Below are 24300 nucleotides of genomic sequence, written 5' to 3' on the forward strand. Positions count from 1 at the left end.
ATATATATATATATATATATATATATATATATATATATATCACGTTTTTTTATTGTATATTATCAACACATTGCATTTCATTATAAATATTTATTATTTCTATATCTTTCAATTTTAATAATTTGAATAATGTTTTTCGTCATCTGCATAATCATTTTTATAGAATTATTATCGTTGCGATTATACCACTATTATATCATACATTAGCATTATTCAGTCAGAGGTATGTGTATGTACAATCGCTTGCCGTTATTTAATATACGAACTCATTCTAAATTTATTCGACACGTTCTCTATCAAATTCCAAATAGTTTTGTCCGTTTTATTAATCATAATATAAATATATAGTAAACAATTATTCATCAAAGGCGAAAAATAGCGATAATAAATTAATCTAAAAATTATGACTATTATAAATGTTAACGTGAAATATAACGTGAAATGTTAATATAACGTAAGATATGTAATAAAAATCGATTGGCAGTAAGCTGAGTATGTTTAAAACGTGAGTTAAATTTATCTTGGCGATAGTATTACCAGAAAAAGTAGAGCATATCTTCGAATATATATAACATATTGAAATATTTGGAAATTTTTTTGACAAAGTTGACGTTTTTACAAAAATTAATAAAAAATTAAAATCTTTTAGAGAAAAATATGTTTAACGTAGAAAAAGTTATTTTTACGATAATATTTCACTAAGTTTATTGCAAACAAAATTTCGATAATAGAATTTATTGTGAATTATATATAAGCTATATATATCTTATGTAAAATAATTTACGCGAAAACCATGTACATATTTAAATTATATAGCATTGTTTTATATAGTAACTTTTCCTTTTTAATCATAATTATGATTTTGGGTATCCTTAGAAAGAATTCATTGTACCGCAAGGCAACACATAAAATTACATAACACGAAATAAGACATCAATATGGTTACACAAAATATTTCTTAAAAAGGAATGTATTTTAACACGATTGAACATTCTAGAATTCTCAATACCTCTTCCTCTAATATCATATTATTGGGGTATGATGAGAAATTTTAACACAAGATAACTTACAATGGCATTAGAAAATTGCATTATTTGTAACAAAACAATTCCAGAGTGATTGTAATTGATTGTATTTTTAGAATTCTTGATTCATTATGGTAATTATATTTAATTATGTCATGAATATATAAAACATAAATCTACAAAAAATATAAATCATACAATATAAATTACATAATCAAATTCCTACTGCTAAGGGGCAGTGAAATTCATATAATTACATCAATTTTTCAATCAAAGCGTTGAAAATTTGCTTACCGTCGCTCTAGAACTGCTTTTATTCCGCGCGGTTTACAAATAAAATCCATTTTTACATAACGTTATGAAACAAAGCATGTACAGGCACGTTTTGTGTAAGTACTAATATCAATAGCCTCGTATAACAAATCTAACTTTAATGTTCGCACAAATACGCTTTACAAAAATTTTTATTCAAGGCCAATTAATAGTCAAAGGTTGACATACAGCAAGACACATACAATGTATAACAAATTAATATTAATATCTCAAAAAATATTTTGCTTTTAGAAAAGAGTGTAAAGTAAAAATTACATGCAGTTTTGTGTAAGAAGTGTCTTTACTGCTTGCAATAATTTACCATCGCTTTTGAGCAATAACCATGACAATATATATTTCTCAAAACTTTACTTTTATTTTATATTTTTTAAGATATTAATTAATTTTAACGTTTTATACGTGTCTCACATTTTGTGTATATTGTATAAATAAAATTGTCACATTTAACGAGGCACATATTGTGATATATAGTTTCGACCTGTCCGCTACCTTCGACATGCAGTTTCAAGCAATCTTTATTTCTCGGGTTCGTCGGGATGCTCAGTTTTAATGTGATGAGTGAACGTGTACTGCGTCGTAAAGCGTTTTTTGCAATAAGGGCACTGATATGGCATCACGGGATGTGCGGACCTCAAATGCGCTACTGCTAGCTCCCTTGATACAAATGGTGATTGACATACACCACATCGATGTCTAGAAGTAAATATCACATAAAATATTAGTACTATCCCTTTTTTCCTCTTTGTCCCGCTTATCTCTGAATACTCACTATATCTACAGAAATTTAAAACTATAATATTTTAAACATATTTTTTACCCGTTAGCAGTTTTAATGAGAGTCCGTTTAAGAGGTGGGGGTGTGCTCTGTTCATTGATTTCGATTTTTGGTTCGATAGGAGATATATTGTATTCTAGCGATGTCTCTGGACGCAATTTTGGCATCGGTTCGTCATCCCTTTCAGCTTTAATTTCATGCGTTTGTGCCTAGATATAATCATTGTTAATATAATTATTAGTTTAAAGATATATATAATGTATGTATATATATATTGTCGGATTTGTGCGACTGCATTATGTATATACCGTTGTATTGTTTTGCGTGCTTTCGGAATGCATTCTCATATGAGCATTCCGTGATTGTGAACTTGCGAAAGATGCGTCACATTTTGAACATTTGTATTTCTTGTCGTTATCGTGAGATGATGTCTTCTGCAGAGACTTTGCAACTTTCTTTCCAAATTGTGTCTTGCTTGTGCACTGATGAGCAAGAAGCGATACTTCTTTGAAAAAAATTTTATTACATTTTGCGCAGTGATAAGTTCTATCTACTGTATGCATCTTTTGTTGTGATTTATCCATAGACGATGACTTATTGCAAACAGCAGATGTATATAGCGAAGAATTATCGAGTGTCAGACGTTTATGACAAGTCTATCAATTAGAAAATAACTTATTATTTAAAAATGTCATGCTACAAACGAATAATCATAATAATTTTGTTGATTACTCTTACCTCATGCCTGAGTAGTTGCGATTGTTCTTTAAACGATTTTTTACATATGTGACATATGAAATTTTTATGAGAATTGTCCGAATGTGTTTGGAGATGTGTTAACATTGTTGTATGATCACTGAACCATTGCAAACAAATACCACATCTTGCAACGTTTTTAAATCCACTAGAATTGCGTTTTGTGGAAGATTCATCATCTACCAGAACATTGTTTTTCTCCATCATCTATAAATAAAGATACAATTTCAAAAATTTAATTTCCGATAGATAATGAAGAAAAATGTGATTTATATCAATTCTTCTTATCCTGGTGTGAAAATATAAAGGTCTTCAACATTTTTACTGAGTAGTTCTATTTTTGTCTTATTAAAATATTATATTGATATTTTTTGATATTATTCTTTTTTTAAAATCTTGAATTCATATATATATATATATATATATATATATATATATATATATATATATACAATAAAAAAGAAAAGAAGAAATGATAATAAAATGCAAATGTATTTAAATTTTTGCTATTCTCCAATCAATAATATTCCCAACAATCGTAAAGAAAATTAACAATTATAGAGAGAATTAATAATAAATTTTTAATCAAGAGAACTTGAAAGAAGATTAAATATTTTTGAAGAGATTAAACAAACCTCGGAATAGAATTTATTCTTGGCACCACGAGTTTTAGCTTCCCTCGCTTCTCTTGCTTCTCTTTCAGCATTTAATGCTTCCTCCTGTTCAACTGCTGATAAAACTGGTAACATTGTTGGTTGAACATTATGTTCAGTTACTCTATGTGCAGCCAGACGTATGAAAAGTCCAAATGATCGACCACAAATGTCGCATTTGTGTCTCTTCGGTTCATGAGTACGCATGTGGTTTGATAATGCACTTTGTTGAGTGCAAACCTGTAATGGATAGTACAAAAGTTATAGTAGAATTTAATAAAAAGACTTTATATCAAAGTATAATTATGATTTCATACCTTTCCACAAGTGGGACATGTAAGAGACTTTACATTTTCATAGAAATGCTCCTCTCTTTTAACTTCCCTTGGTCGTTCTGTCATCTTAGATATCTTAGACGTTGTAGATTCTGTGAAAAGTAGTTTCTGTGGTGTTATCGAATTTGCTTGATGTAATTGAATATGATTTTGATAAGTTTCTACAGTAGGGAAAAACCTAAAAACAAATATATGTATAATATAAAAAAGAACTGCTTATAAAGCAAATATATATTTAAAGTTATTTGTAAGTAGTCATTCATAAATTACCTATTGCACAATGAACACCATGTATTAGATCCAATCTCAGTCAATTCGGCTAAATGATCGCGTAATCTATGCTGCCTCAACATTTCCCAGCTTATGAACTGCCGGTCACATTTATGACAATCTTTCAAGCTTTCTGTAAAATCCAATTTAACTTTTAAATGATTATTAGCTTCGTGCTTTGCCAAAATTTCTACAGATTCGAAAGATAAGGAACATTTTCTACAGCTATATATACGCGGGCATTCCAATTGCATGTGTTTCATTAGACTGTCCTTTGTTCTGGAAAGAAAAAAAAATTAATTAATCTTCAAATTGTTGAATAAATTTACAACAATCTTGCAATATATTGCAAAATTATCAGTGCTCACCTGTAATAACTATTACAAGGCGCACACCACCATTCGGAGGATAATTTCGCTTTAGGTTGTAACTTTTGATGATTATTCATTGTTAAATTACCAGTCAAAACTTGTTCTAAAATACTAGTTCGTTTCTCTTCCTTTTTCGTTTGATAATCTGCCTGGAAAATTATATTTTCTTCTTCTATGTCAAATATAGAAACAATATCTGGCTTTGTTTGCATATTTGTGTCAAACATCTCGGACAACTTGTATTTTTTCGTCAATGGCTCGCAGAATGTAGTTTCATCATCCAAAATTGGATCCGTATTCATTTCTTTGATCTCTACCTCGCAAGGCAGTTCAGACAAGGTTTCTATGCAGACATTTTGCAATTGATCTTGGCTAATCTGATTGATCGGAGTCACCGACTCATTAAGAGGCAGGCCAGCTGATAGAGGAACCAATGGCGGTGGTGCTCTAGACTTCTCCTTGCAGAGTTGTGCCTGAGAATAGCAACAATTATCAAGTTTTTTTTAAGTTTCATGGTAAAATTCTTTTTACAAGAGTTTCAACAAACTGATCTTTCTAAAGCAAATTATACGATCGACAAACCTGACATGGATCCGGCGAGTTTTTCATCGCGTCGAGGAATATCTGCACGGACTCTAGCTGTCGATACTTGAATAACATGGCGTGCATGTTCCTGTAGACGTTCAGACAATACTCTCTGAACTCGTACGCGTCATCCAGCCTCGCCGCGCAAAACTGACAAATCTGTTTCGGCAAGGGATCGGTGTTGTACACCAGCACGGGTAGGCAAGCGCGCAGCTTCTGAGCCACCCTGCGCTGTAGACCTTCGTCCCCGAAGATGGGCAGCATCTCGTTCTTCTCCTCCGAGCACAATCTGCAGGCATTGTCCCACTTGTCGATCGTGTTGTCCATCGCAAAGAGAGTCTCGTTCACCGAAGCACACATCGTTCATGCACCCTGTCCACGATCACGAATTAGGTTAGTTGACGCTCGACCGAGTTAACATGTCCGATGATGGACAAGGCACATTAACACGAGCATTGTTCCCCGAGGTTCTCCAACGAGAATGTATTTAATTGTATCGTGAAACGTGCCCTCACGCAATGTGCTCGTTCACTCGTCCCGTGATGTACGCGTATATCTTCTCGAGGGAATTTCACTTTCACCCTTTCGCTCGTTCAGAATCAGCCTTTGAAGCCTGGACGACTTCGCGGAGCGAGAAGTCCAACTGATTCTTTCCGCGTCTAACAGTCAGTCGAGTGCACGCACCGTTACCGCTATTATCGTCTAGTGGGCATCTTCTACGAGGAAGGCGAGTGTCGTATTTCGTAGGTATTATCGCACCAAGGACTTTGGTTGTTACCATCAAGAGCTTCACCATGCGCCATGCAGACGTCTGCAGACGCCATTCTTCAACAACTCGCTCTTTCTTTCTCTTTCCCTCTCTACGCCAGTCCTACGCCTCTTCGTTGCTCCTCATCCACTTGAGTCTGCTCGGATCAGATCATGCAAGAGAGAAATGAGCGATAACATATAGAGAATAAAAAGGACACTTTAATCTTGTGCCAGCTTCAGTTTCGATCAAAACATCAATAGCGATATAAAATACGTACATTTTTTCACTCGATTGTTGTATCAAACATATATATCATATAATCTTTTAAATATTTTTTCTAGATTTTGATTTATTTTTTAACGGAATAATAGAGTGGAGAATTTTATTTTTTTTTTCTTAATTTAATAATAGATTATAAAAATTATTTTTTAAAGTGCAATCTTTATCTTTTTTAAGTATAATGGAAGTAAATTTGCTACTATATATTTTACAGTAATTTATGCTTATTTGTTGAATATATTTATTACATAAAATTACATAATTTTTCAACATATAAATATACATGTTTGTCTAATACTTTTATACGTGTTGAAAATTTAATTTTACTATCTCTTAGTTTGTGAGCTAACAAAATATGTTAAATAATTTTAATTCACAAACTACAGATAAAAAATGATTAATTGATAAAAAAACATGACCTATTAAAATCATATCTCATCAATTTTTTTATAAATATATTGTGTAAAGAGTACAAATATATAACTAGATATTATTTAAACATTTTTTACGTCTAACAGATCTTTGCACAGGCCTCTGCTAAACTTATAAAATAAATCTGTCATAGTACTAATATTTTGATGCCAAGCAGTAATTTCAATATAAAGATAAGAATTATTTTGCGTTTAATTGAGAAATTAATTATTTATTTTGAATTTAATCTCAAATTAATAGCAACAAAATATAATGTCCAAATTAATCAGTTTAGTAATTTTTTTATATAATGCGTTTTTATAAAAGAAAAGAAATAAATCCATTCTGAAAGCCTTTAATTTTGTTTTTCCATACATTATAACTCTTGTTATGTTCCATTCATAACAAATCATACAATTGTGTAATTGTATATTATGGGATTTATATACCACAAATTATTTACTGACAAAGAATATCTACCAATATGCAAATGTATTTTTGTGATTTCATTGACTAAAGAAGGATATAAATCATTCTACCTTAAAAACTTATTTTTAAAAAAACATTATATATATATATATATTAACAGAGAATATATAAGATTATTTAAAATTGAATATATAAGATTATTTAAAATGAAAGATAATATGTTTCTTAGCAAACGTATGATATTCTTTTGAAATTTTTGTTGATTAAAATAAACAACATATATATTTTTCACTACATATTATCTTCAAATACAATTATTTTCTAATTATACAAAGAAGCTTACATCATATAAATTGGGGTAGATATTCTTAGTATTAATTTTTTTAGTGTATATTAAACTAATTTATCATAAAAATATAATGTCTTATTTTTTTTCTCAAATATACCATATAAGATAGTGTAATAATATTATAATTTATCGGTTTGTATAGAAAGTCTGTACATTAAAATAAAGAATGTTTTACGTTATATATATGTATGTATATATATATATATATACGCGGTAACCTTATATTAAGGGACTAATATAAATGGGGTGAAAGTTCAAAAACAATTTTACGACGAATCCTCCTCGATAGTCCGAAATATGTTAAAGCGAGTTTTGATAAAGCAGATCCACAGTATATAATTTATAAACTTTTGCATCTAATATCTGCGAATTTACATCGCAATCTGTAAACTTCACATTGCAAATAGGACATTCATTGAATTTTTTCTCTTACAATTCATCTTTAATTCTTTATATTTTAATTTAATGTTTTAGCGAAGCATTTATTTGAAGAATACCATTCGTATGCATACCTGTGTATTTCTCTTTGAAAACACACATATACACGCGCACATGCACACAAATATAGTTTATCATTTTTAAATTACATAATAATATGCAAAGTTAAGGAAAGAAAATGGAAATCATTCAGAAAGATTTGACATGTGTATGTCAAAAAATAGTGGGAAGACCTGGTTAAATATAAGTAATATTATGTTACACTGTACACCCTTTATATAATTTTATACTAGCACAGGCTCATGTGCAAGTTCAGCGTGCTATATTATACATGCTGATAACTATTCACAACCGAATGAGGAGACGAGTCGAAAGCTTAATTGATAAAAACCAGTAACAAAAAATGAATTATATTACACGCTCCAGATTCATTCCTGGTCCTTTTTCTCTCTTTCCAACTAAAAAAGAAATTCTCTATCTACAATCAATTTGTCCATAAAGAAACTAACAATCTTTAACATATATCAACTCTTTTCTTTATTTTCCTTCTTTCTTCTTCGTGCAATTAAAATTCATTCATTTAGAATACTTAAAATTCATTTCTATTGTATCACTCTTATTTATTAGTTTAATGTTTTGATCAAAATATGGTTAATTTTTTTCTCCTTTTCTCTTTTAAGCAAATATTTTAATCGGACGTCTATTATATTTTAACAGCAAGAGCCAGGAGTAGTCGGCGTGGTTTCTAGATATCTGCATTCTAGTTGTGTTTATACAATGTAGTATTTACGTATATATAGAGTATTTTCGAATGCGGCGGAAATTCGAAATATTTTATATATATTCCTTTTTTTATATAAATATATCAAAGGATAAAGTTCTTTAACGATATATTTGTTACGCTTCCTGATTGACGAATTATTTATGTACTCTTACGCATCTCTATTATCTCGCTGGCATGGTCGGCATTTTTTCAAGAAAGTCTTGCTCGATTACAGTCTCCAATTGTGTATTATTTATCGGCACGTACGTGTCGCATGTGGCGCGACTAAGACTCGAGAAAAAGTGATGCAAGTCTTGTAGAGAGCGAACGTTATTCGATGTCAGTAAAAGCTCTCCTGGATTTCTTTTAGGTGGTGGACCTTCTGGTTTAAACTGAAAAAAAAGAATGAGAGAAAGATCAATAACAATGCTTTTTTTCACAAAAAAAAACCTCGTTCTCAAAACTAAGTTAAATATATAACAAAAATATTAAAAAATATAAAAACGTAAAAAATAAAATAGCTAATTCAAAAAATACCTAATTCAAAAGGAGTCTAATTAATAAAATTCGATTTTCCTTTAGAAAAAATTTACTATTTTTTGCAATTTTTAATATTTTTACATTCAATAATTATGAAACATTTTATCATTGTAACAAAAGATGTAAAGAATTTCGAATGCGATTAAGGAGCAACGCTAAATAAAGATAAAAAATTGTTTGTAGCATTGAAAATACCGTATAATATTTACTACAATTGACTAAAGCTATGTAGAGTGTATTGGCTTAGTTGCAAAAACGAATGTATGTATATAACGATTTCTCATGGTACCAAAATAAATATTTCAGTGCTTTATTGTATGTATATACACACACCGAATACCTGTGCGCGATTATTCTGCTCAATTTTATACACAGTCTGAGATATTAATTATACAAGTATGATTAAAATAATCGAATCTTTTTGTTCATTTTCTTTAATTTAAGCTCTCAAAATACATCACAGCAAAAAATATTAAATTAAATAAAATTTTGTGTGTGCGTAATGATGTAATAGCAATGTCTTTAAGTGGAACCTATACATGGAGTAGGGTCACAATAATAATTGAGAATATATTCGTGCGATATAATCCTAGCACACAGTAGTTTGTGGACGTAGTTTATGGACGGTTCGCACAGAAGGAACTACAATGACTTCGCTGCAAATTTTACATTATTATATTCTATGTATCATAATGGTTGTTACTGCACGTGAGTATTAAAACGATATATATATATGTGCGGGTATGATATTTATTCATCTTTATTAAAAAGTAACAGATTCATGTATCTTTTTTTCTCCTTTTCTTTTTGTCGTTTCTTACATTTCGTCTATGTATAGTCTACATTTTCAGTTATATAGAGTGTTTTTCACTAAGTCCTTCTTAAAACTGCATTTTTTAAAAATCAATTTTAAATCACATTAAATTTTTAAAAATTTAATTATTTTTTAAAAATGTAAACCTCGAGCAAAATTTCATTGTTTAATACGCAATTTTAATTTACATATTTTTACACTTTTTCTTTCTTTGGAACTTATTTGATTATATTGAGTTAAAACGTTCTTTATATTTTAAATCGCTCATAAATTCTCAAGTTATGAATATCTTGATATTCTTGTAAAAAAAACCAATTGATTCAAAGTTGACAATTCAAAGAAAGTGCGTCTATTAAAAAAAGAAACATCTTGTATATATTTATCTATAAATTATTCGTAAACATTTATGAAGCTAAGAACATTCTTTCTATTCCAATTTTATTTTCGATGCTTTAAATGACTTTAATCAAAGTTAATTGCAATGCTACTTGATGAATATTAATGAAAACATGATTGCAGTGCAACGACCTTTTCTATCAAATTGATTTAATAAATTTAATTTCCTTTTTCGAAATGTGTCATTTAATTTTTTATTCTAATGTTTTAAAACGTTGTTAAGATAATTTTTATATTTCTTATTTAAAAAATAACAAAACTTGAAAAACACAAAGCGCTTTATAAAACATCGATATAAACGATCTTATCTGATTTAAACAGCTTTTTATTTAGGATGCGATCGGAAATCCTACCCGTGAGGTAGAGGAATATTTAATTGACCATTAATAAAGTCTTTGTTCTTTTTATTCCGATCAATTAAATGTTACTTTATCCTACGAATAAGATATTCGAACCATCTTTATGTAAGACATTTTATTGATGTGCGTGTTTATTTAATAAAGATTGTAATAATCTAATTAATATATTATATTAAATATTATATTAAAATATTTTGATATTATTTATATATTACAAAAATAAATTTAAAAATTTAAATTTAAAATTTAAATTTAAAAATTTGAATTTAAAAATTTGAATTTAAAATTTAAATTTAAAAATTTGAATTTAAAAATTTGAATTTAAAATTTAAATTTAAAAATTTGAATTTAAAAATTTGAATTTAAAATTTAAATTTAAAAATTTGAATTTAAAATTTAAATTTAAAATTTAAATTTAAAAATTTGAATTTAAAAATTTGATTTTAAAAATTTGAATTTAAAATTTAAATTTAAAAATTTGAATTTAAAATTTAAATTTAAAAATTTGAATTTAAAATTTAAATTTAAAATTTAAATTTAAAAATTTGAATTTAAAATTTAAATTTAAAAATTTGAATTTAAAATTTAAATTAAAAAATTTGAATTTAAAATTTAAATTAAAAAATTTAAAAATTAAAAAAAAAAGAGAAGCCAGGCAGACTATAAACTACAATTTTTTTAACATAAAAATGACTATAAAGTGGAAACAACTTATTTTCAAACCTATGTTTATATAACTTTTTTTCCTTATTTTTGGATTCCGAATCATTTCCCGAAGTACTTCGGGTAATTTTCCAGATATCCTGTATATTATATTACTTGTATTAATTCTTATTATATTTTATTATATTCTTGTTTTATTTTTATTATACATTATATATGATTTATATTATATTAATATATGATTTAATGTTTGTTCTAGAATATAGGAGTGATTCCGAATATAACGATTTTGATTTCTATGAAGATTTATCGGCAGATTCAGGAGGTTCTGTTAAAAAACACAGCAACGTTGGTCAAGATGATTTTTATGTCGCAAATGTTTTCGACGACACAGAAAACTGGCACGACGCGTATCCCGACTCGAATCTCCCTGTCTTTGGGAATAATATCGATTCCTTTAAGAAGAAGAATCTGCTTCAAAATAAGCAGTTTAACTGGTACAAATTGCCTGAGAAAGTGTACAGATACACTAAGCATCGAATTCCCGGATACGATTATGATGAATTTGATTATATACATTCCAAAAGTTTTCACAAATGCGATGACAAATCAATCTGGACACATTGTCTTTGTCAATTTACGTGTTTGAAGCAAGATGTAGTAGACTGTTACACACCGTGCAGAAGCGGATGCGAGTGCAGAGAAGAATACGTTTTCGACGAGAAAACGCAAAAATGCCTATTACCCGAACAATGTTCGTCAGAAGACAATTATAATTACCAAATGTAATATATATATATATATATATATATATATATATATAATATATAATATTTACAATATTCTTTCAATGAGCTTTGTAATTACCTCTTTTCGTAATAATTGAGTATAAAATGTGCTGAATAATTTACTGTGTTACAAAAAAAGAGTTACAATCGAAAAAACTTACCTTATTATCCATCAATTTCGCTATTCTCGTAATATGTGGTACAAAGTCCGAGGATAGATTGTTGTTATCCATACATCCTGCTGCTGCGTCTCCAACAAAGGCCCATTTATACCTATAAATCAGTAAAGCAATACATATTTAATTGTTCTTTAAATAAAATATGCACTGTTGTATATTGCATATCTTGTCTTCTTTACTTACATCTGAAATTGCGGTAATCTGTGCGCTGGTAACAGTAACGCGAGGTCTAGCAGCTTGGCGGCAGCTAGTTGCAGTTGCAACCAGTGAGGATGTCCGTGTGCCTGAAGTCCATTGCTGGCGTTAACAGCCCATGATGAGTCCAAGGCTGATAGCAATTTAATATGCGAGCTGTGCACATGAATCCAAGTGATTTATGTTATTTAAATCAAACTCTCTTACAAACAATAGCATGAAAATTGCATAATTGTTTTTAGACAAGGCACAACAAATAGATATAGAATCCCCAGAGCTCGATCAATGAAGAAGGTACATGATTGCTATTAATGTGATATCTTCTAACACTCGATATATTCGAACAGTGGTATAAAGTAAGTTCTGTTAAAGTATCTCTCTATATTAGTGAGTATGCATTCTACTATTGAATATGCATTTGATCTTGCTTCAAGTATTTAGATACTGAAAAAGTACTTCTTACGTCACTGTACACTCTACGAGTGTTTTTACAACATTAACAGTATGCATATGCGTGTTATATGTACGTTACATGTTGGACCGTTAAATTACCTGCTATGACGACTGCTGTCCCAACACCATTCAAGTTACGGAGGCACCACAAATTCCACCAAATCGCGAGGATGCCGAAACAGAGAGCCAAAAACAGTACGATATTAGATAGTATCCATGTTAATGAGGGGAGGAGAGGGGACAGACAAATTTTATGCCAACATTCCATTACTTGACATTCTTATAGATACGAGAAGTAAAATCGCCTCTCGCATTTCTCTTTTATATAACATTCATTGTTTATATTTTGAAAATATTAGGCAGATCAAATTTGATATCGATTTCAAAATATTACTGTGCCAATCATGTCAGTATATCTACAGTAAGATCTTCATTGCAAAATTCTTCTTACTGTTTACAATCATTCTTTGAAAACCAAAATAACACATAGTTTTGAAATATAAAAACAAAATAATTTCTTGATACTTTAAAGAAAATAATAATTCCAATCGAGTATCGTAAATGGACATGCACATACGAAGCAATCAATAGTATCCCATAAGCAAACAAGCATAGAGCTCGAAAAAATTTACATACGTGAACTCTTCGCTGTCCGTACTCAATTCTTGCTCGATATAAAGAAAGACTTGAACAAGCTCGCTAACTATGACTGGCCATAAGGATGTCGCGTGTTGCGGTGACATTCTTAATAGCAACACGCGAAAACATAGAAATACTTGTGCCTGGATAGATGGAATTACTTGAGGTAGGCGTAGACTATCTGCTAAACGTTCTGAAAACATAAAATAGTCAATACGTAGAAACAGTTGTATATATTACAATCATAACAGTTTATAGTGTAGTAGTTTATTTTAGATATATTCTATAACGTCTAAATACTTTTCTCATATATTCACCTTGTATCTCTGGCATATATTTATGATACTGATCCATCTCGCTGCAAAGGATGACAAACGCCAATCGCTTTAAGAGTTGTGCTTTCTGCTCATACTCTTGTTCCTTTGAAGAAAATATACTGATCCCGCTGCCTTGAGCCATAGACACGCGATCTTTATGATGAAACAATCGTGTAATATGTTAATTTCTAAATTGATCATCAACAGACAAATGTATTGCAATATAATAAAAACGTATGCATTACTCATTAAATCTCTGAAAGTAGTATTATCATGCGTCATCAAATTGTCTATTATAGTTCTCCAATATGGCAGACAGGACGGTGTCATTTGGAAGAAAGCTTGGTCAAGTAATAAGTCTAAAACATCTTTACGCCATGCTTTCCTGGTGTATTGATATCCCGACAAAGAAGCCAATAATTGGGAACATGCGGTGAATGAGGCGATATTTTTTATACTGTAAAATTAAGTAGGTAAAATATTATTTTGTCGTGTGAGTCTTAAATTTATGTAAAATTTTCATATCTAAATTCAATTTCTAAACTCACGTGTGATTTTTCAAATAAGGTGTAACATTATACATGAGGTTTGTTAGTAGTGTTACCACACGCTCTTTTTCTTGCGAACCATAACTGACATCCAACAATGGTGCGAGTATTTCCGCCAATACTGCTTGCGCTTGAACACTGTACGCAGCATTAGGTGGAGTTCCAGGTGTTACTGTAAGATAAAGTTTGCATTGAATATACAATAAGCTAAATTTAGAAACTATTTGCAATTGCCACAGGTTGCACCAATAAAAACAAGAAAAAATAAAAATAGATAAAATCTTATAACAGAAAAAAAATTTTCTAATCTGATATCTCTAATATTTATGAAATAAAATGCATATTTTACGCACCAGCACCATTTTTTCCTTCTTTACCTTCCGAAGAGCCTTCCACCACTTCGAATACATCTTCTCGAACAGCTAAATTTCTTCTTAGCCACGTTGTTTGTTCTAGACATGCGCCAGCTATTTGCGAACATGATTCTATCAACTAAAACACATTTATTATGTAAATTTATGTATTATATGTAATATTATAAAATATTATATTATATTAGTGTCATTGTGTTATTAACTACAAATTATAATACAAGATAGTTACTTTTGCTGACACATCTTGCAAGTCTTTGATATCTTTCTTCTCTTGCATAGGCGGGCACTTTTGTACATATTCGTTCAGTATAGCTAGCAAGAGAAATTGAGCAGGTGCTGTTAGCGATAGACCATCTTTCAATAAACTGAGTAGGGATGCCCAAGATTCGATAAGTGACTGTGATGTGTTGCTCTGCATATATATATAAAGTAATTCCAATACTGAGACTTCTAGTGAGAAATCCTGTTTGATTCCGTGTATCGGTGGTGGTGTCTTCACTACCTGATGTACGGTATGCACCAAAGTGTCAATCGGCATAACGCGAATAGCGCTAACCAAATGAACCATTACTTGTTGATTAGGACAGGCTTCTGGAAGTATCTGCATCGAAATAAATTTCTACTAAATAAAATATTTTCCCCAAGGCTATTATAATATTATTAGTTATATCTAATTTCATTATCTTTTTCTTTAATTATATACATAATGTTGATTACCTTCTTTGATGCGGCGGACGGTTGGCGCCTTTCGTGCCAAGCAACTGCGACTGCAGCTAAAAAGTTGGCTCCATGGTGGAAAGAGATTGGAGATAAGAGTTCTAACAATTGATATTTAACTATTCTCGGACTACCCACCACACAACTGGCTTGTTCGCTATTTATTAAAAAAAGAGTACATTATATAATAATTATAAAGAGTTCATTAAGTAAATAATTTTCTTGACAAGAGAATGTAATAAAACACATACTTATCTTTCGTTGCTAAAACTGCTTGCCACAAGGCAGATAAAGATGCTATTATTCTTGGTAAATGACTTAATGCTGTTCTTCTAGCATGTTGTTGAAGTTCATTTGCGCCAGTTTTATCTTTTCCTGTGGATAAATCCTATAAAAAACATAAAAATTTTATTACAACTCGAGAGACCAACTAAAATTAATGATTTCTATCAAATATTAAAATTTACTGCGTATACTTTATCCAACTAACCGGAGAAAGTGGACTCGGCATAAAAACGTGTATAAGATTATTGAATATTTGTCCGGGATTAGCACCAGGAATTCCCGTTTGTATTGTACCGCTTAGCGGTTGATTAAACGAGAATCCAATTTGCTGAGAGGTATCTAATAGACAATAATGCAGCAAGTATGTCAAAGCCTCGAGATGTGTCACAGTGTAATCCGCAGGCAAACAGCATTCTATCGTGCTTATATCTTGTAACTTTGGCGCCGTTTCCTCGTTGATATAATACGACGCTAGATGTTCAATGTTACTGCATAGTTGATGAATAACTGATGTTACAACAGATGTTAAAGATGATCCCATAAAAGGGAGACTGGATGTAACAAGAGTTGTCCAATGTTGATGAAGATGTCTCATATGATCCTACAAAATTTCATCGAATGCATAAATTATTAATCATTTATTCATTTATTTAATCATTTATTCATTTATTTAATCATTTATTTGGTCAATAATCAATTCTTTGCTTAATAATCAGATCAATCCACACATACGATTTTATATATATATATATATTTAGTATTCCCATAATTTATTGTTGTAATTAAATTCTAATAAAATAAAGAAATTGTAAAGAATTTAGAAAATAAAAGAATCATATAATAAATATTTTTATGATAATAAAAAATATATATCATATAATAAATTTTGTGTAATACTACATCTTATTTTATTTTAAAATTTTGCAAAAGTATGCATAAGAGACTTAGAATCGATCTAAGCAATATAACAAATCGATAAATAAACAAATTACATACGAGTTGCAGTGCACTAAGGATACTAGCGAGAAACATCGGTTGCTGCGGTATCGCTGCTCCAGAAATATATTTCAAATTATTCCCGATTAAACTTGGCGAAGTTCGTGTCGGTGAACTTGGTATAGATGACGTTGTTGGATTAATTTCCTCTCCTTTCTGACTACTACACTGATGCTCCAACATAATTAACGCTAACAGCAATCTTGAAAAGTAATAAAGCAATTGTTACAAATCAAATTGCATGAGTGCGATTGAATCTAATTTTAATACTCATACAGATTTTGGATAGTTTTATCACAATGGCTTAGTGGCGAAAATGTTTCTATTGTAAATTTATTTATTGTATATATTTACCGTAATAATTGTATTTGGAAAGCTTCTGTATGATCGCTCGCTCTATATTTACATTTGTTAACGTCGTTATCGATAAACGGATCATTAAACAATACGATTTCTTCGGTAAATGTGAAAACATCTTCATTTTCCTTATGAGCATTCTTCATACTCATAACACTGGACACGAGACAGTGAAGAGCAACCTTTTGTACTTTACATTTAGTCAGCAGGTCTACTATGTAGCAACTGAAACCTTTCCCAGAATCGCGAACAATTGGGATTAACTCGGAAAATATTAGCGTTAGTAATTCTGTACTTGCTAGTTGCACCTGTGTAAAAAACAACAATTTTTGTCATAGCTTAAACAATATTCATTAAAACTCAAAAAGGGAAAGAGTAATAATTTTAATAAAATAATTCAAAATTTTTGCAGATACACATGAATAATATTTTAAGGGATAAAAAAAATTTAAGATAAAACATACCTGGCGGTTACCCGCAATTTCCTCATATGTAAGCCTCATCTGTCCGAGATTTGGATAGTAACTTCTTGCAAAATACAGGCATACGCTTATCAGCACTTCGAGATACATACTACTCCTGTAAGCAGCTATAAATTCCGTGTTAGCTATATCACCATGAAAGTTTCTGCCGAAAACACTTTTTCGATGCCTTGCCAATAGATTTAACAGCATTGTATTCTTCGTCGCATTCGACACACCGGTCGTCGCCGCGCAACATAGAAACATTCGCGTATTTGTCAAAAGTTCATTTCTAAGTGTACGCAAAGCGTATAGAGTTCTAGCTGAATCGTATACTCCGCAATAGAGCAACATGTGGGAGTGAAGATTGTGAACACCCAGACCGGCATTTCGATTAGTTTTTGCGGGGTGCTGCGGAACTTCCTCCTATAAATAGAGAATCTCGTTGAAAAAATATTGTACTTCTTGCATCAAATATTGTGATTCTTATATCAAATATTATAATTGTTATATCTTTTTGTCAAATAAACTGATTGCAATTCTGACACAGGATAAATGATAACATTGTATAAGAGATACTTACACTTTTCGGCGGTTCGGCGATATCGCACAATAGCATCGCGCGATCGAGCACCTCATTCAGAATTTCTTCGACTATACTGGTACTGCTGGAATTGCTAAAATACTCTTCCGCAGTGGTGCTGACGTCTAAATCGCCTTCATCATCGTCGTCCATCGTCCAACTGGGCACCTCTGCGCTTGCTTCGAAACTACCAATTTCATGATCATAATTCGTGTTAAATTCGTTCGTGCTATAATATTTGCCTTTTATGATAGTGCCCGCTATTTCCCTGGAACTGCCTGGCATCACGACAGGTTCCTTCTTTTGCTTGGGTTGTTTATTAGTTACTTCGGGACTACTTGAATCTAAGCTATTCGTTATAGAATCCAGAGACGAGTCGACGTCATCGTTGAGCTTTTTGAAGCTAGTCTTATCCTTCGCCTTTAAACTAGAGTTTGCTGATTCGAAAAGACTCTCGTCTAAACTGGCAGTAGAACCTTTATCGAAATCTATCTTTTTGAAGCGGGTAGCATTCTTAAGCAATTCCGTCGTCAAATTCGTCTTACGTATACTGGGCAGCGAATCGTCTTCTGTCAAGGAATCGTTCGAATTTTCATTACAATTGATCGAGAGAGGATTCACAAACACAGAAATCTTTCGATTGCCGGATATGCTAGGCGGCACCTCGAGTTCCTTCATAAACTGATTTCTTTCCGTAACATAGTGATTGCAATTATCACCAGTCGCTAATGTTGTCACTGCGAAAATTCGTTTTATTTTCACAGGATTTATCGTCTGTTTCTTTTTCTTGCCTTTCTTCCATTTTTTATCCTCATCCACGTTATCGCTCACGTGATATATCACATTGCCGTCAACTGAACTAATCGCGTAGATTTTCGCGGCACCTTCCGTGTCATCCTGAACTTCCGATTTTTCCTCCACCGGGTCGTTCTTCGTTAGGACGGTATTACTGTGTTGTATACTCACATGGAGGACGCTCATACGGCATGTGGATGGATCTAAAAGTATTGTCAGCAAGGGATCTATGACACGCGATATGTCGCCGCGCATCAAGGAATGTAGTAGCCACGATTGAGCTAATAATTTTAACGGCGAGTTGTCCGCAAGTTGAAGATTGTCCAACATTTTTAGTAAGGATCTGAAAAACAAAAAATAAACCGTTTCGTGAAATTTGTAATATTAATTAACTAAATTACAACAATTACAAGTTCTCTTACTTACTGATCGAAAATTTTAAGACAGCCGCGCAGCCTTGGATTCGTTTCAATTTCTCGTCCTAGATGCCACAAAGTAGCAAATCTACCGAATGCTTCGATTTTCTTTTCAGGATTCTCGGACGTGAGTGCAGATCCTATTAGATCCTCGACCGCGTCGCAAGAATTGTATAAAGCGTGATGCAATTCGTGCAATAGCTCCACGCAACGCATTCTAAACTTATGGGCAGGAAGTTCGCCCAAATGATGCCACAAGGAATGTGCCAATACCTTTTATATATTAAACAATTATTTTTTCAACATTTTATTTTCGTCTCTCCTCAATTACATGTTGAATATAGAAAAAATATTGCGAGTAAGATATTACATACCTGAAATACATTAGTATATTGCATCAAGTAAGTTATGTGCCATTGCTTCAATAACGGCACCATAATCACCGTCGTCACGCCTTCTCCGCTTTTTGGATGCGTTTCGACGTCGTTATGCGCTTTCAATAATGCCACCAAGTCTAATAATGTGGCAATACTCGTTAATTGTAATGCCGGTTGCTTCTGTAACCAGCAGGAACAGACTATTAAAACTTTCAACCAATCCGGAAGAACATGTTCGAACTTGGGTTCTTCCTCCACGAGTACATCGTCGCCGGGCAAAAAGTATTTTGGAAATGTAGACAACTCCACGAACAAACTAGACGCTATTTTCATGGCCTCGTTCCATTCTGAATGTGTTGCGATATCGAGGAACAGGTGAAAAATATCCAGGCACTTGGTATCCTCGGTTACAGATGCATCTTGACTAAAGAACCCAGAGTCCTCTGTGTTCAATCTGGAATTCAGCAGAAGTTCTAAGCAACGCATTCTCTCATCGAAACTCTTTCTCGGGCAAGATATCACCAAGTGATTAAACATATCTTGCACTGTTCTTTCCTTGCTAAGAATTCGATTGCTAATTAACTTGACATAAAATATTTCATATTGACGGAGGCACTTTTCTAACATAGAATGCTGTGCCTGAAATGCCGGAGATGGTCCCCTACATAAGGATCCTGTCGATCCCATTGGACTGACATTCGTCAAATGCTTTGACATGGTGGACAGTTTATTGTTCGAGGAAGAGGAGCTTATTCTATCGGTATCGACGCAGCTCGTTTTAATATCGTCCATGCTTTTATTTCTCGGTAAAGATTTCGCATCCTCACTCACCACGACCGATATGTTAGTACCATCAGCTTGTATGGTGTACGTGTCAGTTAACTTGGAAGTACTCTTACTCCCCTTCTTCTTCGATTTTTTCTCGTTCCTTTTAGTAGCGCCACCAGAATTAGCTCTTCTTCTCGTACTCGGGCTTTTTTCCGCGAAAGAGGTACCGGATATATCGGGCTTATTCAACTTACTATCCGACTGACTTTTTTCCAAAGGAATCGTGGTCAGGGAATTGTCGCTAGGAACTGTAATATTATTCAGAGAAGTGTCCACTTTGGTATCTACCTCGTACTTGTCTGCATGAGTCGTTATCATTGTTGGTTGTACCTTTGACAAGATCTTGGCGCACAATTTGAGACTTTTCGAGATCTCCACTGAAGACAAAATATTAATATGATGCAAAAGTTTGCTGGTTATTTCATAAAATAAACCAGGGAGATGCTCAGACGGAGTATCTATGAATGCGTCCAATGACACTGTTTCGAGTAAGAATTCCGTTAATATGCATACTTCCACTAAATTTGGCATTCCACTGCCAACCGTTTTTACAACATCTTCTATGGTAACTTGTGCCTTTGCTCTTGTGTTGCAGGCTTTCTCGAATAGATGTCCACAATGTATCCAAATGTACGATGGTTCTAAAGTCGAAAATAAGAGATTCGCAGATTTCACTACTTCATTTGTTTTTGGTATATGATTCAGTGCAGACTGTTTACAGGCATTATAAAATGTCCTACAAATACAATGCACATTTAGAAGATATTTCTAGAAAAATTATTAGCATTATTTTTTTTGTAATCTATTAATAAACCCATATTCACCTAAACACTTCGAATAGAATATCGTCCAAAATTACTGGTCCGATATCCACCTTATCAAGTAATGAAACAAGTATTCTATATGGCTTCAAATCCTGCGAATTTTCTTCACAAACTTCTTTAAGCAGGTATTTTATTGCTTCGACTAGCATTTTTTTCGAATACATATCAAAATATGTTACAGAATCCTCCTTAATGTCCACAGTTATATGATTCTTCTTTAAAATTGATGTACTTACTTCAGTACCCAATAACCAGGCAAACAAACGCCTATACGATAGAAAAATATATATGCAGTAAGTAAAATACAGGTATTTTTTGAAAAAGAAGAAATATATACATATATGTATATATTTTGTATCTTTCTTTACCTGTTTAAGCTCATATCTCTTCGCAATATAGTAACTAGAGCAGCTTTGATTAATAATATCATATCTTGATGCGTCAATTGACTGTTATGTATAGGAAAACCTATTAATAGAAAATCTAGTGCACTTCTTTGCACTAGCACCGAAGTGTCTTGTACTCCTGCACATAAGGCTGATACCTAATTTATAAATCAAAATATTAAAAGATCGATCTAAAGAATTTATTCAAAAATATATCTAATATTTAAAATATCAACTTTTTTCTCACCATAATTTTAATATTAGTACCCATAATATATCTCTGTTCTTCCATTGGCAATTTCTTGTTGAAGTGTGCTAACACAAATGATATAGCAGGCAGGCGAATGCCAGAATTTGAAGCTAAGCAATCCCAGAGACATGCATAAAAATGTTCTGCACCCACGCCATCGCACACTTTCTCCAGTAAAGAATTTGTTCTGATAAAATAATACATATAAATATTTTTATTATAATATAAATAAATTATAAATATTTTTCTATATTGCAATATGAATCATTTATACATATATTATAACATAAATGTATTCAAATTAATATATGAAAAAATGTCAAATAAAAATGTAGTCTCATATATAAAACATTAATAATATAAATTACCTGTCAAAATGATCAGATCCATCTTCTAAACCTAAAAGGACACCGCTTAAAAAACCGCTTAATCCTGGCCTCAACCTTTCGCCAAGTGGCACAAAATGTGTTTCATATACTGTTAATAATGATGGTCTGACATTCATAGCAGCATGACCCAATAATGGAAACAGTCCTATTAAAGGAATAGATGAGAACATATAGAATGCATCACAGTTGTCGTGTAATTATTTCTTTTATTCAATACATATGTATGTATATATATACCTGCGCTATAGATGAATAGCTCATGACTGAGTCTATTAGTACCCATACACTTAAAGATAATGTCATATGTTTCTAAAGCTTTCAAATGAACACCAGATGGTAATGCTGGATGCATGCATTGGGCTAGTCTCTTTGATATTTTAATTCTCCTTGGAATAACAGGAAACTTCATATGACTTAGCAACACCTTGTTAAGTTTTCCTAATGCAGAAATTAGATCTGCCCATTCACTCGTATATTCAAAACTTTTTAGAGCCTTATCAACAGCATTCACATAGCTATATAACAAATACAATATTTTATAATAAACTTTTCAATTAGCTATGAAACAGACAAATATTAATATAATTTTTGTAAAACAAAAATTAATGTTAAAGTTCGTAAATCTTAAATGATAATTTATGATTCTTAAATGATAATTTATATTCATTATTATGCTTTACTTACACTCGATATTTCGAGTCTTTCATTAACTCGTACTCTTCTAGAGCGATGGAACCCATTGTTACTTATATCGTAATACACTTTACAACTAAATAAACTATGTAATATTATCCTTCGGTATCACTTTACATGATTTTCCACAATTATTAATTTCAATTATACTTATTAAAATCAATCATTGCAAAGTTCTCCTTCTCATTTAAGCCACGAATCTTATCACGCAGCATATCATATTTAGATAAGGAGATACCTCAGTACCTAGAATTTATAATTATTATTATTATTCCATAAACTACACATACATATATATATATATATATATATATATATATATATATATATATATATATATACTTATTCCTACAATCGTGTATATTTTTGTTCAATCTTCAGAATCCAATCTAATCATTTAGTATTTTTAAAAAACCAAAATTATTTTTCTTGAATTCGAAAAGAACAAAAATCACATTTTTTCGCGAATGATTGACAATTTATAAAATATAATTGAATCGCGGTTCATGACTGTTCATCTATTTACACAACCAATCTATGGAGTTGCTATCAGCTTGGTTATCTCGTCACGATATAGCCCCGCTTCCCGTCAAAATATTCAATAATAATTTACCATTGACATGCCAATTATCTCTATTTCAAATTGCAATTTCTTTATAAAGGAATCTCCATCAGAGAACTCTTGACTTTTGACACGTAGTCGATCGAGAGAACGGTACCTCAGCTGACCTCCAGCTGTCTCCAGCGAGAGAGTCGTTTGTCGAGAGACGCGCTTCTAATCGTGGCTCGATTTTCGAAATTCTTAAAATACTCGCTCGCACGAGAACTTACACGATTTACCTTTAAACGTTGACATCTCGTACATATGCCATCGATATAGATGGCAAAGATGATCGTAGGATCGACACATGTCAATTGAGATTGCACTCAGCACTCATTGTCACATTGTCAGCAATGTCAGCATTCGAAATGTACGTGGACCCACGCTTGTCACATACACACACATACACGCGCACACTAATCGTCACAATAATGTATACTATTAACTATAGTTAGATAAATTTCGACAGGATCGAGCGGTGAATCAGGACCATCAAAAACTTCTCTTCTTCCGTTAATATTTCCTCTGCTCGCTCGATAAATGTGAATGATGCG

General features: G+C 31.6%; 3 protein-coding genes across 5 annotated transcripts; 1 reads left to right on the forward strand and 2 right to left on the reverse strand.

The window, feature by feature from the left end:
* Positions 1 to 834: 834 nt before the first annotated feature.
* On the reverse strand, positions 835 to 6080 carry LOC105252370 (zinc finger protein Xfin). The gene is made up of 9 exons (XM_011259712.3): positions 5101 to 6080; positions 4516 to 4991; positions 4148 to 4426; positions 3860 to 4055; positions 3525 to 3782; positions 2872 to 3096; positions 2442 to 2789; positions 2176 to 2342; positions 835 to 2051 (listed from the first exon to the last, which is right to left on the reverse strand). Exons 1-9 carry the CDS (start codon positions 5461 to 5463, stop codon positions 1874 to 1876), a joined length of 2490 nt encoding a protein of 829 aa, XP_011258014.1. The 5' UTR covers positions 5464 to 6080; the 3' UTR covers positions 835 to 1873.
* A 2536-nt stretch (positions 6081 to 8616) lies between these two features.
* LOC105252369 (protein dopey-1 homolog) lies at positions 8617 to 24070 on the reverse strand. Of its 3 annotated transcripts, XM_025410340.1 has the most exons (26): positions 23986 to 24070; positions 23137 to 23391; positions 22690 to 22967; positions 22432 to 22597; positions 22061 to 22250; positions 21796 to 21971; positions 21428 to 21694; positions 19773 to 21339; positions 19409 to 19671; positions 18188 to 19325; positions 17608 to 18030; positions 17141 to 17451; positions 16787 to 16988; positions 15996 to 16391; positions 15757 to 15893; positions 15506 to 15662; positions 15018 to 15389; positions 14768 to 14906; positions 14415 to 14586; positions 14112 to 14323; positions 13867 to 14019; positions 13547 to 13742; positions 13010 to 13021; positions 12446 to 12613; positions 12245 to 12356; positions 8706 to 8915 (listed from the first exon to the last, which is right to left on the reverse strand). In XM_025410340.1, the coding sequence occupies exons 2-26, from the start codon at positions 23190 to 23192 to the stop codon at positions 8706 to 8708; spliced, it is 7473 nt and encodes a 2490-aa protein (XP_025266125.1). In that variant the 5' UTR covers positions 23193 to 23391; positions 23986 to 24070. The 3 variants fall into 3 exon arrangements, with proteins under 3 accessions (XP_025266127.1, XP_025266126.1, XP_025266125.1); XM_025410342.1 differs by lacking the exon at positions 13010 to 13021 and having other exon boundaries at positions 8617 to 8915; XM_025410341.1 differs by lacking the exon at positions 23986 to 24070 and having other exon boundaries at positions 8617 to 8915; positions 23137 to 23192.
* LOC112638497 lies at positions 9384 to 12084 on the forward strand. The gene is made up of 2 exons (XM_025410343.1): positions 9384 to 9771; positions 11555 to 12084. The coding sequence occupies exons 1-2, from the start codon at positions 9711 to 9713 to the stop codon at positions 12082 to 12084; spliced, it is 591 nt and encodes a 196-aa protein (XP_025266128.1). The 5' UTR covers positions 9384 to 9710.
* Positions 24071 to 24300: the final 230 nt, after the last annotated feature.

The sequence above is a fragment of the Camponotus floridanus genome, unplaced genomic scaffold, assembly GCF_003227725.1.
Source record: "Camponotus floridanus strain SB8 unplaced genomic scaffold, Cflo_v7.5 scaffold31, whole genome shotgun sequence".
Lineage (NCBI taxonomy): Eukaryota > Metazoa > Arthropoda > Insecta > Hymenoptera > Formicidae > Camponotus > Camponotus floridanus.

What these genes read in the sequence shown, in the direction of transcription:
- LOC112638497 (XM_025410343.1), top strand. Translation starts at nt 9,711, where the DNA reads ATGACTTCGCTGCAAATTTTACATTATTATATTCTATGTATCATAATG. An exon ending in CATAATGGTTGTTACTGCAC is followed by an intron (nt 9,772 to 11,554) that starts GTGAGTATTAAA and finishes TGTTTGTTCTAG; the next exon opens with AATATAGGAGTGATTCCGAA.
- LOC105252369 (XM_025410341.1), bottom strand. Translation starts at nt 23,192, where the DNA reads ATGGGTTCCATCGCTCTAGAAGAGTACGAGTTAATGAAAGACTCGAAA. An exon ending in ATTCTATTCGAAGTGTTTAG is followed by an intron (nt 21,340 to 21,427) that starts GTGAATATGGGT and finishes TTGTATTTGTAG; the next exon opens with GACATTTTATAATGCCTGTA. An exon ending in AATATACTAATGTATTTCAG is followed by an intron (nt 19,672 to 19,772) that starts GTATGTAATATC and finishes AATATATAAAAG; the next exon opens with GTATTGGCACATTCCTTGTG.
- LOC105252370 (XM_011259712.3), bottom strand. Translation starts at nt 5,463, where the DNA reads ATGTGTGCTTCGGTGAACGAGACTCTCTTTGCGATGGACAACACGATC. An exon ending in CATGTCCCACTTGTGGAAAG is followed by an intron (nt 3,783 to 3,859) that starts GTATGAAATCAT and finishes TATCCATTACAG; the next exon opens with GTTTGCACTCAACAAAGTGC. An exon ending in GCACGCAAAACAATACAACG is followed by an intron (nt 2,343 to 2,441) that starts GTATATACATAA and finishes GATTATATCTAG; the next exon opens with GCACAAACGCATGAAATTAA.